At 45.8% G+C, this 19,863-nt stretch overlaps 1 protein-coding gene across 1 annotated transcript in view; it reads right to left on the reverse strand.

Moving 5' to 3' along the window:
• The window catches only part of TMEM178B (transmembrane protein 178B), a gene marked incomplete at its 3' end in the record, with an annotated part of 350,995 nt that extends 331,999 nt beyond the window's left edge, over positions 1-18,996 (reverse strand). The window contains exon 1 of the mRNA XM_015409301.1: positions 18,615-18,996. Coding sequence (XP_015264787.1) covers positions 18,615-18,996 — 382 coding nt within the window. The remainder of the gene's footprint in view (positions 1-18,614) is intronic.
• Between the last annotated feature and the right edge of the window lie 867 nt (positions 18,997-19,863).

Below are 19,863 nucleotides of genomic sequence, written 5' to 3' on the forward strand. Positions count from 1 at the left end.
CTACCTGTCAAGATGTGGGTGAGATGGCAAACTAAACAGGAAGGAGATAGATGTACTTGGCCAGACACACCTGGACCAATACCTAGCCATGCTGCCACCACTTCAGAGATTTACCTTCGGCTCATTTGGTGGGTGCACAGGTCTGGGAGGTGACGGTGGGCAAAAGTCATACCTGATGACTTCTGCCACACCTTTGGCCTCCCAGCAGTGCTCCCAATGCCTCAATAACTCGGGCAGAGACCTGGACCTGCATATTAAGAAAATTTGTCTGATCGCCAGAGGTTACCTACCACATCCTAGCGATTCTGTGGGAGTTTCCCAACTCCTGCTTTAAGTTTTGCAGGCTTTCTAGGTCCATTCTCTATTTCCTGGAGTTCAAACATATGCAGAAAACACTTCGTGGTCAAAATGTCTCTATATGCATGGCTATGACAGATGAGTAGAGGGAAGTCCAAATGGTATAGCCTAGCAGGGTTGGTACTTGTAAAGGAGACCACCAAGGAAGGCTCTGCAGAGAAAGGCAAAGGCAAACCACCTCCGCTTTTACTTCTTGAAAACCACTTCCTGGGGTCACCCATAAATCAACTGAAACTTGATGGCACTTTACACACACACATTACTGATGACTGGTACAACAAGCATTTTATTGATCCTTGACTCAGGACTTGCATCTGCAATGGAATGAGTAGTATATAATGCAAAGCGTTGCTATAGAGGATGCACAATTAGCCAGGGAAAATAGTCCCAAAGGCCGCAGTCCTAACCACATTAACTTTGAAAACCAGTCCCACTGAAATTTACTTCTGAGAAAGCAAGATTAGGGATTGGCTGAAAGAGCAATCCTTAATGAGCCAATATCATACTGGAAAGGGACATTAAATAGGGTGCACCAGGCCTGGATCCAAGATATGACAGTTTTTGAACAGGGGTCAGAGACTAGGCAACGAGTGAGCAGCTATTTGCTGGATCAGATCCAAGAGGACACATTCTCATATAAAGCATAAATACGTACTTCGTACACAATGCATAAACTGACTTGCAAAACTCACTGCAGGAGGAGGGTGTCACTAGCTTAGATAGCCTGGAAAGTGGGTTAGATAAATTTGTGAAGATCATGCTCATCAATGGCTATTAGCCATAAGGGCTACACATAAACTCTATGCTCAGAGACAACATACATCTCAAAGCCAGTTGCTCGTGGGCACAATAGATAAGGCTTTGGTGCCTGCTTGTGCCCTCAACTTCTGTGCCTTCCAGAGCACCCGGTTGGCCACTGAAGGACACGGGGTGCTAGACTTGATGGACCTCTGCTCCGATTCAGCAAGGTTCATCATATGTTCTCGTATGAGAAGACCCAAAAATGGCAGGTACACACCCACAAGTCTGAGAAGAAAGTCAGAACAGACAGCAGTGTTGGGGGAAAGGAAAAACGATCACATGGATGGAACCAGTGGCCCAATCAATCTTTAGGTAAGAGTCATTGACGAACCAAGCATCAGGCTCTTCCTGCCTACTCTTGGCTGGGGCCAATGAAACATCTCCCTGCTGTGCTTAATTCTGCACCAACAGAGCAAGAAGGAGAAGCAATTTCTCACAAAGAGGCATGGCCACCATGCAGTGATTTTCTTCCTGGTATCCCACATTACCAAATGGTCATGAATTGGCACTCACGGGGGGGGGGGGTACTGGTTTTTGTCTCTTCAAATTGCTAGGAAAGAAATTTCTTCTGATAACATCTTCACTCTCCCGCAAACACAAGAGTCTAAACTGGTGCCCTCCCCAGGCCAAAGTCTCTGTATTTGATCTGGTTTGGAGATTGTTAGGTTTAGGGGGGTTTTTCCCCTCACAGTGACTGTGGCTAAATATACCCACAGAGCAAACTGTAATCTGAGTGCAATGGCTCTGCGGGGGGGGGGGGATGCAGATATGTTAATTCTTTTTTTAAAAATATAATCAGACTCTAGCAGAAGCCCACTGTGATCAGATTAGAACATTTCCAGTGGCAGTCTTCCAAATGTGAAGGAAAAGGTCTTCTTTGGATGTTCCCCGTAAGCAAAGGTTTTTAATTGTCGCATGCCTACTTCATTTGGTTTATTGCATCTTCATTATCCCATTATTTCATGCTGCTTTCCTTGGGCAGCTGTTTTCATTCCTACTCACTACTGGAGGTTGCAACACATGTGGCCATTGAACACACTGGATTCTTTTCTGGTCTATACAGTCTGGCTGCTTTAGGAGCAGAGGTGTATCGGGTGCCCCCCAAGAGAATTTATAATCTGATAAAGCCGTAAGGACCAGTCTGAGGAACAATTCCTGCTAAAATAGTCAGTGCCAGTGCAGGGATCTCACTAGAAGTACAGTCTTAAGCAGAGTTACATCCTTCTCATAGTGCAATCCTATAAGCAGCGACTGCTCTTGATTTCAATGGGCACAGAGAGGAGTAACTCTTCCTAGGATTGCACTGTCAGTCCCTTGAAGTCAAAAATGTAACTCTTCTTCAGACTGCACTAGGGTTGCCAGTCCCTCAGTGGGGCCAGGGGATCCCACAATTTTGGGGGCCCCGATCCACCGTGGACCAGCTGGTTAATAGGGGAAGCCCCACCCCCAAGAAGCTCCCTCCCGGTGCTGTCAGCACGATGATGTCACCTGGGAGTGACGTCATCGCGTTTCTGGCGTCAGGAGCAACGCTCTAGGTTTTGGGCAAAACTTTATGGTTTTGAGGCCCAAAAAATCATAGAGTTTTGCCCAAAATCTAGATCATCACCTCCAATGGCGGAAAGATGACATCACTTCCGGGTGATGTCATTGCGGTGCACGCACTTTGCACGTGCGCCAGAAGGACACAAGGAATTATCAGGAGTCCTCCCACCAGCATCCAAGTGGGACCTGGCAACCCTAGACTGCACTGCATGTCACCAGGCTTTTAAACCCCTAATTTTATTTTATATTTTAAGATTTCACATTTTCTTGCAAACCTGGAGCCCTTTTCAGGTTTTTAGAAAGATCTGTCTTGCCTGTTCACAACTTCAGTCACCAGATTTAAGTCTCCAAAGATGTGGCCAATTTCACTATTAGTATATAGACAAGAGGCGGGACCCGCGATACTCGCCGGGGGAGGAGGGAGCTCCACACTGAGCAGGCAGAGGAAGAAGCAGCAGGAGCAGGTAAGCTCCCCCCCATCCCGCCGGTTCCCCGCATCTCCTCCACCCCCCCAGCTCCGAAGCGAGGGGCCTCACCGGTCTCTCCCCCCTGGCTCCAAAGCGAGGCCCATGCCGCCGGGCCTTGCTGGTCTCTCTTTCCCCCCCACATCCGAAGCGAGGCCCATGCAGCTTGCAGCCGCCGAGCCTTGCCAGTCTCTCTCCCCCCGGCCCGCCAAGCCTTCTCCTGCGAAGCCTTCTCCCTCTCTCTGTGGCGGCGGCGGTGAGGCAGTTTGCAGAGCATTCCCTGCGCATGCGCAGGGGACGCTCTTTTACTTTTGGGGGAATTTAAATATCCCCCGATATTTTTTTCAGATTTTTGTGCACACCTGGGGACTGCCCCAAGTGTGCAGGAAAATCTGCCTGCCCCCCAGGTGCCCCCAATGTGCGGGTTTAGATATCCGCACACAGGGGGCGCCTTTCGCTATTAGTATATAGATATATACACACAAGCGAGGACCACTGTTCCCTCTAAACTGAGTTAGTGTGTTAGGTCACAGTTTTTTAGCCTCCAGCTCACACATTTTGTCTTAGCTCAGGAAGGTTGGCTCCAGAGCAAACTAATTTATGCAGTCGCCAAATCGCTCACTCACAGCCTGAATGCCAGTAGCTCACAAAGTAGAATTTTTGCTCACAAGACTTCACAGCTTAGAGGGAGCATTGGTGAGGACCCACCACAATCTTGTGGGGAGGGGGAATCCCATTCTCCTCGCCTTTGCTTCCTCCCCTCTCCCCCCACCCTTTTCTGTCACTCATGACCCCTCTTTATTCCCCCCACCCGTCTTTCCCCCCCTTTCTCCCTCACCCTTCTCTGTCGGTGTTCTTCCCCTCTCCTTCCCAGTGCCTGCTGCCACTGTCTCTCTCGCACAAAAAAACACCATGTTCACCCTGCACGCACCCTTTCTCAGAGTGTCCGTTGACTCCCTCACCCTTCTCTGTCGGTGTTCTTTCCCTCTCCTTCCCAGTGCCTACTGTCACTGTCTCTCTCGCACAAAAAACACCATGTTCACCCTGCACACACCCTTTCTCAGAGTGTCCGTTTACTGATTTCTTCTCAAAGCCGTACACTGACTATATTAAACACAAGGCTAAGCTGTAGCTCTGAAGCACTTCCAAAACATGCCTAACAATTACAGAGCTGGTAAGAAAGGTGACGTGCTCAGAACCCAGGTGGGTGTCAGGACATGAAAGTCTGTTTCATCCAGGATGAAAGTCTATTTTTTTTTTAAGTGGCATTTAGGAAGGGAGGGGGGAAAAAAGAGTTGGGAATGGGATACAAACATATTTTTTAACAAAAGGTGACTTTGATTTAATGTTAAAAACTAAGTTTTACCCTGAATTCGAAATGCCATGAGGCCGTGATCCAGCATGGATGCATTGCACGGAGCTCTTTCTTCCACACCCGGCACCTTTTCAAGCACCAAAACAGTCACTGGGGGCCACCATGGGTGTTTCGGTGCTTGAAAAGACACGAGCTGTGGGAAAAGAGCTCCTCACCATGCACCCATACTGGATCAGGGCCTCACAGCATGTTACAATCAGGGTAAAACTTACACCTTGAATCCTCCTCACTCTCCCACTTCCAGCTTCATGGCCTCTGCAGCTCTGCAAGGAGAAGAAGAAGAGCCGGGTTTTCTACCCCGCTTTTCTCTACCTGGAGTCTCAGAGTGGCTTACAATTGCCTTCCCCTTCCCCTCCCCACAACAGGCACCTTGTGAGGTAGTGGGGAATCAAACCCGGTTCTCCCAGATTAGAGTCCGCGCACTTAACCACTACACCAAACTGGCTCTCAATCAAGCCCGGTTCTCCAGATAAGAGCCCACCGCTCTTAACCACTACACCACGCTGGCTGTCCCCTGGCTCCCTGTAGCTTTGCTGTCTCAGTAGCAGCGGCAGCAACTTCCTTCTCCCACGTGCAGTTCTGAAGCCACAGTGGCTGGGTGGGGGGGTGGAGGAGGTGGGCTGCTGTACATGTGCACCTACGCAGTTCATGTTCTTCTGTTTGGGGGGGATTGCAACCCCCCTTCTTTTTAAAAACTTTTCCAATTTTTCTGCAAACCTACGGGGTTCCCCAAGTTTAGAGAAAAATCTCCTTTCTGTCACTGCGTCCCCAATCCATAGATCTAGATACCTGCAGATGGGGCCACCCTTTTGCAGAGAGAGCGAGAGAGAGAGAGAGAGAGAGAGAGAGAGAGAGGTTGCCTCAAGTCATACTTATTATGCCTGGACCTCTCCTCCCTTGGAAGGACAATTCTGGTACCAAGGAAAAGGCAACCTTCTTTCTCAGCATCTCACAGGGCACTCGCTCTAGACTATTCCCTGTGTCTGCGCTTTGACCATGGGTGCACTCACATTATTCAGATACGCAGGATGGATTGCCTGCATTAGACCCTTGGTCCATCAAAGTCAGTATTATCTACTCAGACTAGCAGCGGCTTTCCAGGGCTCCAAGCAGAGGTCTTTCACATGACCTCTTTTTAAGTAGGGATGCCAGAGACTGAACCTAGGATCTTCTGCATGCCAAGCAGATGCTCTATCACTCAGCCATGGCCCCTCCCCAGTAATCTAGTCAGTAATCGAGGCAGCCCCTGGAGCTGCGGTGGCTCAAGTGGTTAAGATGCTGAACTGCAGGCTGTGGAAGGTCAGTAGTTCAGCAGTTCGAGACCCGGGTGCTGCATGACAGAGTGCGCTCCCATCTCTAGTTCCAGCTCCTGGCAACCTAGCCCAATAAAAAGGTGTTCATTAGAAAAGTATAAACACATACTAGTTCACATACAAAAAACTGTGCCCAAAGAAGTAAGTCCTAAAGGCAGGTAGAGAATGACTCATGAAGAAGACAGACGCAGAATTCTTTAGAATGGCCATAGTATGGCCAACTTGGCATACACACAAAAATAGTACTAGCAAGCTGAAAATATGATCAGTCCTCAGTCTTGTTTCATGGATCAAGCAGACTGCTTGCTTTTTGTTATTCAAAGGGGACATGTGTATTTATGCAAATGTATGGTCATCCTTCACCTTTATTAAAAAAAACAAAAACCATTGCATTACACATAGTTTCAAAAATTCTCCTGGATTACTTGGGCTGTGGGAGAATGTGCATTGGTGACTATAAAAAGGTGTTCATTAGAAAAGTATAAACACATACTAGGTCACATACAAAAAAACGTGCCCAAAGAAGTAAGTCCTAAAGGCAGGTAGAAAATGACTCATGAAGAAGACAGATGCAGAATTCTTTAGAATAGCCATAGTATGGCCAACTTGCCATACACACAAAAATAGTACTAGCGAGCTGAAAATATGATCAGTCCTCAGTCTTGTTTCATGGATCAAGCAGACTGCTTGCCTTCTGTTATTCAAAGGGGACATGTATATTTATGCAAATGTATTGTCATCTTTCACCTTTATATAAAAAAAACCCATTGCATTACACATAGTTTCAAAAATTCTCCTGGATTCCTTGGGCTGTGGGAGAACGTGCATTGGTGACTTCCTAGGAAGAAGAAGAAGAGATTGGATTTATATCCCACCCTTCACTACCCAAATGTGTCTCAGAGCGGCTTACAAACTCCTTTCCCTTCCCCTCCCCACAACAGACATCCTGTGAGGTAGGTGGGGCTGAGAGAGCTCTGACAGAAACTTGCCCAAGGTCATCCAGCCAGGTGCAACTGGAGGAGTGGGGAATCAAACATGGTTCTCCCAGATTAGAGTCCCTGCACTTAACTACTACACCAAACTGGCTCGCCCATGGGTCCTCAACACACCTAGCTTTCCCCATTAAAAACATGAAAAATCCCCAGACCCAAGAACCAATTTTTCTGCTGCAGTCCGGGGGAAAAAATTACCACTTTCTTTTTCTCCCTCTTCCACTTCCTGTCTTAGATGGAAGACTTCTTGTATTACAAGTCATGATTTTTTGTAATAATATACACTAAATACGGTTTTGTAAACATTGTCATTCTTTTTACAAATTAATTTTTAAAATCAGCATGATCAAACCACCCTCTCCATTCTTAAAATGTTACATTTTGAAATGTCACTCCCCAGCAACAGCTCAGTTTGAAAGGAGCATCAGAGGATAGCCTTCACACAATGAAAGTTAGTCACTAACAGGGTTGCCAGCTCCAAGCTGAGAAACTCCTGGAGATTTGGGGGTGGAACCTGGGGAGGACAGGGACCTCAGTGAGTACAATGCCAAAGAGTCCACCTTCCAAAGTATCCATTTTCTCCAGGGAAACTGATCTCTGTAGTCTGGAGATGAGCTGTAACTCCACGGGATCCCCGGGTCCCACCTGGAGGCTGGCTTTCATATAATCACTGATCAGTTAAAATAAGGTTTCCTCCTAACTGCTCCGAACAATGCCTTTATACGGAAATAAGTCCCATCCATTTGAATAGAAGGCACTTCCACACAAATCCATTTAGGAGTAAAGGGTAAGCTAGCCAGCTGCCCGATCTGCAAACCAAAATACTTGGATTTGAGGCAAAAGACACTCAAATCCTATAGATGTATGTCTAGAGAATGGTCTGAGGGAACTTTGAAGCAATTCCAGCTATGAAACTAAATAGGTATACAAATAAAATGCTTATATTAAATGACACAGGGCACACCAGAGAACCTCAGCTGAGCTGCTCCTTTGACAAGATAGAATATAAAGTGAATATAAACGGGATAAATAAATAAATAAGGCTCCCACTCGCCTGGCTTTTTGCAGACTGTGCAAAACTGAATTATTCAAGAGGGCTTTTCTGCACAGGAAATAGGGCTGCTGCACTGTAACAATGTGGTTGAGAGAGAAAGAAGCTGGAGTAAAGGCTTAGGAACTGTAGACTACACCACTGTGTTTAATTCATTCTATCTGTTGCTGTAAATAGGCTCCTACTGTGTACATTTTTCACTCAATCAGTGTGTTGTGTTAATACTTATGCCTTGCTCCTCCTTTGGCTGCATCCAGATTTCTACAAGTCAAATCCTATGGTGTTGTCTATTGGACATTCCATCCTGTTGATTGTACTGACTTTGCGTCATCCACCCTGAGTTCCAGTGAGAAAGGCAGACTATAAATAACCTATGTAATAAAATAAATAAAATAAGTAAATAGTGCAACCCTAAACAGAGTTACAGACATCTATGGGCTTAGAGAGGTGTAAATCTGCATAATCAATCAATCAATCAAGTAAAGGGTAAGCTAGCCAGCTGCCCGATCTGCAAACCAAAATACTTGGATTTGAGGCAAAAGACACTCAAATCCTATAGATGTATGTCTAGAGAATGGTCTGAGGGAACTTTGATGCAATTCCAGCTATGAAACTAAACAGGTATACAAATAAAATGCTTATATTAAATGACACAGGGTGCACCTGAAAACCTCAGCTGAGCTGCTCCTTTGACAAGATAGAATATAAAGTGAATATAAACGGGATAAATAAATAAATAAGGCTCCCACTCGCCTGGCTTTTTGCAGACTGTGCAAAACTGAATTATTCAAGAGGGCTTTTCTGCACAGGAAATAGGGCTGCTGCACTGTAACAATGTGGTTGAGAGAGAAAGAAGCTGGAGTAAAGGCTTAGGAACTGTAGACTACACCACTGTGTTTAATTCATTCTATCTGTTGCTGTAAATAGGCTCCTACTGTGTACATTTTGCACTCAATCAGAGTGTTGTGTTAATACTTATGCCTTGCTCCTCCTTTGGCTGCATCCAGATTTCTACAAGTCAAATCCTATGGTGTTGTCTATTGGACATTCCATCCTGTTGATTGTACTGACTTTGCGTCATCCACCCTGAGTTCCAGTGAGAAAGGCAGACTATAAATAACCTATGTAATAAAATAAATAAAATAAGTAAATAGTGCAACCCTAAACAGAGTTACAGACATCTATGGGCTTAGAGAGGTGTAAATCTGCATAATCAATCAATCAATCAAATGTCTAACTAGGTAAAAACAGCTGCTACATTCCACAGCTATGAATGGTATCCTATGATAAACAGATAAAGGCCAGTGTGCCCTGTCACCTGGACAGTCCATTGACATTTCATTATATTAATAAGGAATCACACCTAGTGTGCTATAGTGGACAGCATGATGACCTGAGCTGAGGAGGCCTAATCTAAGCCTCTGCACATCATGTTCAATGAGTGACTTTGGGATACTCACTATTTCTCATGGTAACTTCCTCACAGAATTTTTTGTGCTGTTCAGATGGGATATTCTCATGTATGTTGCCTTGAGTTCTTTTCAAGAAAGTCAGGGAAATACTTCCATAGGTAAAGGTTGTGGAAATACATCCATAGCTAAAAGGAAATAGATCCCTAGTATTCCAAGCCTAGTTAATCATAACTACTCAGAATAAGTCTTCGTGGTGGTAGTGGAAAGTGCCATGGAGTCACAGCTGACTTATGACAACCTTGTAGGTTTTTCAGGGCAAGACACGTTAAGAGGTAGTTTGCTATTGCTTGCCTCCGCATACCAATCCTGGACTTCCTTGGTAGTCTCCCATCCAAATACTAACTAGGACCAATGCTGCTTAGCTTCCGAGATCTTAAGAGTTTGGGCTAGCCTAAATTATCCAGTTCAGGGCCAATGGGTCTTATTCCCAAGAAAATGTGCAATCGCATTAATTGGATTCAATCCCCTTGAATTCAGTGGAATCTCCATCCAAGGATATTCATATGGCTGTGTTGGACATCTTTAGCATTCTCCATAAGTCAATCTTATTCATCACATTTCCTTTCTGCCCAACTCCATATCATACAATAGACATTTGAATCCCCTAGACTTGGTTTATCCAATGTAAGAGGGAAACAGCATACCTACAGCAAAGCCGTGCCATAACTGAAATATGAACATTAAAAGAGAGTTGAAATTAACAATCCGACTAGCTCCATAAAGTACCTAGTGCAGTCTCCTGTGGTTAGAAAACTATGTGAATCTTTCCTTGTATTTTTCCTCCTTCAACAGGCACTTCACTTCCCTCCTCTCTAGGAAAAGAGCTAGAACGGTTTTACTAAAGAAAGTACGTATGGAAGCAGTGGGTCAAAGAAGCACCTCCTTGGAAGAATAAGGACCTGGAAATTCAGCTGATATTGAAAGGCCACTGTAAAGACATAGCATCACTTTGGTGAAAATGGACATCCTCACCAGAGACTACCAGAATATCTTTTCATCTGAAATCAACACCATCCATGAAAATTCAGGAGGGCCCTTCTGACGCCAAGCATATATTCTAATCTATTTAGCTTTTTATCATGCATTTGGAGCTATGGAAAATGTGAAAGACCACTTTATGGAAACAGCCAACGATATTGGGTTTGGGATGGATTTCAACAAATATAGCCGATTGACTGTGGTTACCACAGATGACACCATGAAAAATATTTGCCACTGCAGAAGCTCACAGAATCACGTCCATTTAACTGTTTTCAGTCAATTAGCCAAAGGTCTGGAATCTGGATTTATTTAGATATTTGTACTCTGCTGTTCTCTACAATTGGGACCCATAGCTGCTTACAACATCACTCACTCCTCCTCCATTTTATCCTCACAACAACAAACCTGTGGCATAGGGCAGGTTAAGAGATGGTGACTGGAGCAAGGTTACCCAACAGGCTTCCATGACAGTGTGGGGATTTAAACCTGGGTCTCCCAGAACCCAGTCTGGCACTTTAACCACCACACCATGGGACACTACATTTCCCTTGTTTCTACTTGATTCCCATTCATGACCTCAGTTTTTCTTTCTCTAGATATCTGCCCTGACCTGGATGGCCCAGGGTAGCCCCAACTTATCAGATCTCAGAAGCTAAGCAGGGACAGCCCTACCCTACTTAGTATTTGGATGGGAGAGCTCCAAGGAAGTCAAGGGTTGCTAAATGGAGGCAGGCAATGGCAAACCACCTACAAACATCTCTTGCTTTGAAAGCCCTCTGGGGTCACCATAAGTTGGCTGCGACTTGACTCAACACAGAGAGGTATAGCTCTTCTCCCAGATAACTTCCTGTTCTGTTTAGCTATACGTTATGGATGTGTCTGAACTTCTAGCCTATCTAGACATTCCTAAACACATGCCAGAGTGACCACAAATACAGGCAGGCACAACAAAGAGACTGCTGGGTACCATGTTTGACCATGCATTTCTAGAAGTTACAGGGCTTTCTGGATGACGCCTCTGTCCTTGATCCCTTCGCTCGGGTCATGGGACGGAGACGGTTCTGGTTGCTCTGACTGACGACCTTCGTGGGCATCTGGATCGAGGCGGTGTGGCGGCACTGGTGTTGTTAGATCTGTCGGCTGCGGTTGACATGGTCGACCACCAGCTGCTAGCCCACCGCCTCGCCGACGTGGGGATTCAGGGGCTCGCCCTTCAATGGTTTGCCTCCTTTCTCCAAGGTCGGGGACAAAGGGTGGCGATAGGGGATCAGCGGTGGGGTGCCTCAGGGGGCGGTGCTGTCCCCGATGTTGTTTAATAACTACATGCGCCCCCTTGCCCAGATTGCCTGGAGTTGTGGGCTTGGATGTCATCAATATGCAGATGACACCCAGCTCTATCTGATGTTGGGCGGCCAGTCAGACTCCACCCCAGATGACCTTCATCGGGCGTTACAGGCCGTGGCTGGTTGGCTCAGACTGAGTCGGCTGAAACTAAACCCGGCAAAGACGGAGGTCCTGGGCCTGAGTCAGATCCGTTCAGGGTTGGGGCTCCCTCTCCAGCCTTTGGTGCCAGCGTCAGAGGTTAGGAGTTTGGGTGTGCTAGAAGCTGCAGCTAGTGCAGAATGCTGCAGCCAGGCTGTGATGGGTCTCACTAGACGAGATCACATCCGGCCTGTGCTGAAAGCGCTACACTGGCTGCCAATGGCGTACCAGATTCACTTCAAAGTGCTGGTTTTAACCTTTAAAGCCCTATATGGTCAGGGTCCGGTTTACCTTAGGGACTGCCTCTCCCCGCATGTTCCTCCAAGGGCACTGCGGTCGGGGAACCAAAATCTCCTGGATATTCCAGGCCCCAGAAACATCAAACTTGCGGTTACCAGGGCCAGGGCGTTTTTGGTGGTGGCTCCTACCTGGTGGAATGAGCTCCCAGAAGAGATCCGGGCCCTGCGGGACTTGGTGCAGTTCTGCAGGGCCTGTAAAATGGAGCTCTTCCACCAGGCTTTTGAGTAGGGGCTGCCGCCACCATCATCACATCACCATCGTCACCATCATTCCATCTGCGATGGAATTATTCCCGATAATTGGCCATCTTCAGAGCAGGTGCTATTGGGGGCGCGAGACGTTCCTGGCAGAGGACAACACTATAGGGACGTATATTGTTGCTACTATATATATTGTTATTACTGTTGTTTGTTGTTCTAGTATAAATAATTTTAGAACCCCATCTTGAATTTATAGTTAAATATTTTTGGAGCACCGTAAAGTAATTTTTAGCGAACTGTATTTATTGTATTTTATATTATTCTGTATTGTTTTAGTGTCTTAACCTGGGCATCTGTGCCCCTTGTGAGCCGCCCTGAGCCTTCGGGGAGGGCGGGATATAAATTTAAGGATAAATAAAATAAATAGATAAATAAGAATTCAGTTGAACATCTGACAGTTGCCAGTCCAGGTGTGCATTATTTTCAGTGCCTTCCTCCAGAAATGGCAACAGAGAGAAGGCGGTTCAAGATGCTTCCTGAGCATATCTAGTTATGGTCATTCCCCCCACCCCCAATCATGTAGAAATAAAGATAGTTCTGGTAATGTTTTACTCTTTTCCCATGCCCCCCATTTTTAAATACTTGATTGGTTGGTAAATTAGGATAGATGATAGACAGACAGACAGATGGACTTAGCTGATACATTCCATAGCTATTAATGCTATGTTAGACTGGGGGTCCCCAATGTGGTGTTTGTGGCACCTTGGCGCCTGCCAACACCTTGCCTGGTGCCCACCAAGTGGTTGGGCCTCCTGCTCAGCAGGGCTTCTGATTGGCCACTGGAAATCTGATTGGCTCTGCAAATTAAAATAATATTGTTTCAGTGGCAGCAACCACAACAGAGCTGGTTTTATTCTCTTTCACTCCTCCTTTCCCCTGCCCTTGGGCTTCCTTTGTGTGTGGCTTTGCTTCTCATGGTGGCCATTTGGGGGTTGCACCACCAACTTGTGTCAGAATTCCAAAGGTGCCCACACAGGTTCAAAAGGTCGGGGTCCCCAAGCTAGATATATGAGGTAAGTCTGTCCCCATCGTGCTACATGTCGCTCACAATGTCAAACTCCCAAGTCCTGTAGAAAAGGCAGAGGGTGGCTCCATAAAGTGTCTGAGTCCTTCCAAGCAAGACAGTAGGAACAACTGGTTGGTGGAAAGCAGCTGGCTGCTCAGCAACTCATGCAAAGTCAGCATCCATGGCAAGTCCTACCATCATTATTATCATTTAGATTGTTGCCTGCCTTATCTCTTAGGATTAGAATGAGTGGCTACGATTTTTTTAATCTACACAAAACAAGCTTAAAATATCCTAATACTAACAATTAAAAGCAATCAACACCTAAGTTACTAAGGAAGATATATCCAATCTAATTCTACTCACATTGTAAACCATTAAATGTCACAGACTACTTGATTTTATTTTAAAAAATAGTTACTATGGAGAAATAATTACATTGTTATTAAGATGGCCAGGCATGACCTTTGTTAATCCCCTGAGGGGACTCATAATTTAGGGGGGGGGGGGACCAATTGTTTGTATCTGTTTGCTCTCACCTGAGTTGTTAAAGTACTCCCACAGCATATAAAAAGCTGATATTCAATATACATATATTTCCAAAACCAAGATCACTTAGGTCTCAAAACCAAGATTAATCAAGTCTCAAAATTGGACATTATCATGTTTCATTTACGTCTGAAATGTGGAAACCCATCTCCATTGAGAACTAAAATACAAAGCAGACCAAGGCACAGGTGAGATGGAGTGTAGGGCTACAGCAATTCCGGTGGAGCTCAGCATGGCCTCACATGGTTGGAAATCAGTGCAAGTTGACCTTTTACTGTTGCTGCTATGAGCTGATGTGAGCATCGTTTCTCCTCGTGCTTCATGAATTCTCAGCCCAAGAAAGTCATCCACTTCTTCTGTTGCTCATAGTTGGAAATCAGCCACATTTTCCTTACTAAATGGTGCATATCCACTGAAAGATCATACTCAAACGCATGTTTTGCTGGTCACTGTCTTCATCCATATTACTTTTTTTTTTGCTGGCAAGTCACAGCCGATTTATGGTGACCCCTGTGGGGTTTTCAAGGCAAGAGACATTCAGAGGTAGTTTGCCATTGCCTAACTCTGCATAGTGACCCTGGACGTCCTTGGCTGTCTCCCATCCAAGTACTAACCAGGGCCGACCCTGCTTAGCTTCTGAGATCTTGCAAAATTGAGCTAGCCTGGGCTATCCAGATCATGGCACATTATGTGTACCTCTGTAAAAAGGCCTTAAGAGATATTTTAGATCCTGTGGAAACCAACACTTGTATAGATCCCCAGCACCATTCCTTAGTTCTTCATACAGGAAGTACTTATTTTCAGACCGCTGGTTCATCTAGCTCAGTATTATCTATTCTGTCTGGCAGGGTTTCAGGCAGAGAAAGGTCTTCCCCAACATTGGCTGAGATCTCTTAAGCTGAGATGTCAGCGGCTGAACCTGAGGGGTCAACTGCATATAAAGTATGTACACTACCAGTGAACCATGCATAGCACCTGTTTGCATGCCTCCCCCCCCCAAAAAAAACCAACCCTGCTGAGTGGCTCCTATAGCTGTGTGTCTGGTCTTAAGTAAACTTCCCAAGACACTTCCAAACACCAGCTTTTCCAGATATGGCAACCGCAAGCTTGGAAACAAAAAACAAAAAGGAAGCATTTCAAATAAGGGATACCTTGTATAGTGGCAGCTTGGAACTACTGCTGGTGGTTTACATAGCATTTGCAAGTTCCTTACTCTCCCCTGTGGTAACTTGGGTACCCCCCTGTACCTGACACACCGGCATACTACAAGACTGATCCCCCCCCCAAAAAAGCATTACAATCCCAGCAGCAAAGTCCTTGTATCATTCACTCTTGTACCATTCACTTTGGAACATGCTAATGTGATCCTGTCCCAAATATTTAAAGATACCAAGGCAGAAATGTTATTGTGTAATGACTCAGAGTTTACATATGGCTGTATCATCATGACCCACACATTGGGATGGATCCAATCCATCCTCCATGTAGCCAGTGTTCCCTCTAAGCTGAGTTGGTGTGAGCTAGCTTACAGTTTTTTTAGCCTCCAGCTCATAGATTTTTGTCTTAGCTCAGGAAGGATGGCTCCAGAGCAAACTAATTTATGCAGTAGCCAAATCGCTCACTCACAACTGTAATGCAAGTCGCTCACAAAGTAGAATTTTTGCTCACAAGAACCTACAGCTTAGAGTGAGCATTGCATGTAGCCTTCCTCCAGTCTAAGAAGTCTTCCTCCACTTTAAATGGAGAAAGACCCATTTAAGATGGAGAAAGTCTCCCCGGACTGGAGGAAGCCATCACACTTGAGCCTAAAGGAAAGGTGGGATATAAACATTTTAATTAATAAATAAACCTTGCTCAGTGGAGTGGTAGGATACAGGTAGGATCCACCCCCAGTCCCACAGGCAGAAGTGACCTTCAGGACAGGTCTGGCCTACCTAGGTATTTTTAATGGTGGAACCAATTTATCTAGTTGCTATTAATCTTAGGGCCTCATTTTGGCTTTTACTTGTGTTAGATTAACAGTATTTCTCCTTCAGCTTGTGTTAGGTTAACAGAAAAGGATAGAATTGTTTAGAAAATTACATTGAGATTTTAATTATATTTTAACCAAAATCAAACTATTACATTACAGATTTTTTTTTAACTCTGCTTGTATTTCTAGTTCTCGTTTTGTGCTCACAGTGCCCTATGGATTATGACGGGCTAGGGCTTCATATCATGTGTGGTGTGGGGTGCTACCTTCCTCTGGAGTTAGAAGTGTACCCCAGCCACAAGCAATCACCAGCAGGTCTGTGCCCTTGGAATGTCCAAGCATTTTAAAATCTCCATTCTCATTTTAGTTTTGTTTGTTAGGACTCAGATTTGCTGTCCTCTCCAATATAGTTGTTAGAAAAGATTTTTAAATACTTGGAAATCTCAGTGGCACAGACCTGCTTGCGACTATCTGTGGTTGGGCTGGAACCATAAATTATTTCGAGCCATTCCACCCCCAAATGGCCCAGGTCCCAGAACTCAGGTGGGACAAGAATTCCAACTGCATTTCTTGTTAGTATTTGTTCTGTATGTACTTTGTTCTTCCTTTGGGGAGCTTCGAGGGGCATTGGATGTTCATGTTGTATGGCAGGTTACATAGAGAGAGAGTGACTTGACCCAGGTTGACATAGGAACACATGAAACTCTCTTTGAAGGAACTGGATGATTGGTTCATCTAACTCAGCACTGCCTACTCTGGTGGCAGCTCTCCAGAATCTCAAACAAAGAAAAGTCTTTCCCAACACCCAACATCTCCTGCCTGGAATTCTTTCAGCTGAGAGGCCAGGGACTGAATCCGGGGCCTTCTGCATGCAAGGCTTGTGGCCTGCTAGTGAGCCACAGACTAGCCCCATGGAGCCCCATAGCAAAACTGGGATCTTAACCATTAAACTATCAACCACATCACTCCATGTCCAAGCTGCCACCTCTCCACATCTGTTAAAATGGAATCATACAGATCTGAGCAAGGGCAAATACATTAAAAGGCAAAGCACTTGGCCAATTTAAAGCATTTCATAGGTAATATGCAGGCTTTACAAGGGAAGAAACAAATTGCTAAAGTAGAGTTGCCACAAGGAAAAGTAGACTGGTCCATAAATTTCCTTTTCTGTTTACCAGTTTGGAATCCCCCCCTCCCATTTTACTCTTATCCTTTTCAGAGCAATAAACCTGAAGCCTGACCCAAAAGCATTCTTGGCTTCCCTGCTGAGCTTGCCAACCAGGGTGCCAACTGCGATGACAGTTTTTGATTATGGATGGTTGCCCATTACAAAATGGACCGGAGCCAACAGTGCATTTCATGAAGTCACCAAACAGCCGCTCCCCCCCAGAACGCCTTCTGGCCATTAAACTCAAGGTGGCCTTTGAAGTTGTAACAAAGAGCCGACTGGGCTTCCAATCGGATTTCTCGTTGGCTAAGGTTGGCTGATGTCACAATGTCAACCTTTGGAAGCCTTGTGCGAACCAAATGGAGGCAAAGTTATTTGTGTATACAAATGCCCTTGGAATCCAAGCAGAAGAGAAGCCAAAGCAAACAAGAAAGAAAACGGAGCTTAAGGAAGCATTGCCGCTATTTCATATTTCTGAAGCACAAGCCCTGTAAAAGGGGGGGGGGGAGGAACCAGCCTACTCACTGTGTGCAAGGTGATCCTTGCAATGCATCCTGACAACCACTGAAGGAGATTCTGTTCCTTTTTCGTAGCATTTGCATACACACTATTATGGGCAGGGGATGGTGCAGACTTCTCTGCTGATAGCACCCACGCATCTTGCAAATTCATATATTTCCCTCAGATAAACATTTTGACAAAAGTGGCCACATCAGATCCATTTTGTGTACTATGATACAATGCTAACATATTGATCATCATTGTTAGACATATTCCTCATAAAGGTGGTTGGGGATAGACTATGAGGATGCTGTCAGACCACAGATTATCTTGGGGGTGGGACAATATATTTCCTGTTTAGACCTTTCTTCCTGCTTCACTGTAACATGATTTTTGTCACTTGAAATGATTTAAGGATCTGTTTTGAAATAACCTGTAACCAGTAAGAGCTCCGTGTGTGTGTGTGTGTGTGTCCCTTTGGCATTTCCCTTTGTTTGTTCTCCAGTCAATATTTTAAAAAGCCTATTATACATTCAATTCAGAAATAATCTAGGTTTCTGGTACAAAATTACCGACAAGCAAAAAACAAATTAGCTGGATTCAGTGAAGCACAATCAGATTCAAAATGCTTGACACTGTAGGTTCTCTGTACTGTTTATGCATTGAGGAAGAATCCTAAATGCCACCATGATGTATGGCCTTATTTAAAAAAATGGCAACACGTGAATTAGGAGGTAGGTTTCATGACCTTCCGAACCTCTCCCTGTGAAGGCCTAGAAGTCTGGTAGGTCCTCAGCCTTTCTTAATGTTCTCATCAAGCTATTCACAGCACTGTCCCCAACCACACTCCCCAGTGCTGAACTCAATAAGGAAGAACTATCTCCCACATGACTGTGAAACCAATGAGGCAATCTAGTGGAGAAGACTATGGGTGTAAGTAAGAAAGCTCTGCTTTGAGTAGAGGTTAGCATTTGGTTGAAACATACCACTTTGGACAAGGTAGGTGCATCCCGAAAAGCAGACCCTACCTTTAGCAATGAGTTCCTCCAGGTCCTGGTCAAATCCCAGGCGGTGGCATTTTCTCCAGAGCCCCATGTTAGTAGAGTTGTACTGTCTGTTGCACTCATCAACGGCACTCATGGCAAAGAGCTGCCTCCTATTTCTTGCCAAGAGAAGTTTCCCTTCCCAGCGGTCCAGCCTAGACCTGCTGGCCCTGAGGGGCAGGTTATTATTAGAATTATAAATGAAACCAGGGTCATTCCTCCGAGTGGTGAAGCTTTTGCACCGTTCCCTGTGCTTCCTGGCATCAGTTTCGTACCAATGGTCAGAGCAGATGGCCACGGCCAGCATGCCTAAAGCACACAATGCTAAGGAGAGACCAGCATAGAGCAATAACCTTCCGGCAGCCATACCTTAGCTTCACAGAAACACCATGGGCATCTTCAGTGAGAGGCAAAGCCCTTCCGCCTGGTACCCTATGAGCCCAGCTCCTGGGCAAGGTGGACAGGACAGTGACTTCCTTCAGTGATCACATACAAGCAGATGGAGGTTCAACAGCCTCTAGGCAGGGAAACTTCTCCCCCAGAAGGAAAGGATCCTGAGCACTCATCCACTTCTCCGGTGGACCAGAGGGAGGCAAAATGGCCAGTAATTGTGAAGCTTCCACTTAAGTCAATATGGTACCAAGCAAAGCAGAGAGATGCCTGTCATTGGCCACAAAGAGTACTCAGCGGCAGATAAGCATCCCCTCCTTGTGTCTGGCCATCTGGATGGGTCCACTGAGCTCTTCCAGCCTTGCCCACTCGGGAATGCGAGAGGAGTGGCTTTTTTATATCGGGATCATCCCTTTAAGGAATCACATCCGCAGGGGTAAATATGCCTGGGAATCAAGGTGTTCCCCCCCCCGCACCGAAAACAGCTGGCAATCTTCCGCTTTCCCAGCAGCCAGTTACCTCGATTCCCAGCGTGCTTTTATTATTATTTTGGCAAGAATCTCGGGTCAGCGTTAGGAGGCTTGCTGGTTGTCGAAGGGCGGAGAGAGCAGGGAAAGCTGCCGCCTGGTCGCCGTTGGATCCCGAGCTTAGGCAAACCAGCTCCCTCCCTGCCTAACGCCCGGCTCCATTCGAGCTCCTTCCGAGCTCCGGAACTCCTGTAGCTCTGCAGCAACGCGCCGGCATAGCGGTTTGGGGAGTCCACCTTCTCGCCTCCCTCTCGCCGGCAGCTTTCGGCGGCGTTGTGTTGTGTCGCCTGCTCCCGTGATCCAGGCAACGTCAAGAG

Source organism: Gekko japonicus, unplaced genomic scaffold, assembly GCF_001447785.1.
Source record: "Gekko japonicus isolate JY-2015 unplaced genomic scaffold, Gekko_japonicus_V1.1 scaffold515, whole genome shotgun sequence".
In the NCBI taxonomy this organism is placed as follows: Eukaryota; Metazoa; Chordata; class Lepidosauria; order Squamata; family Gekkonidae; genus Gekko; species Gekko japonicus.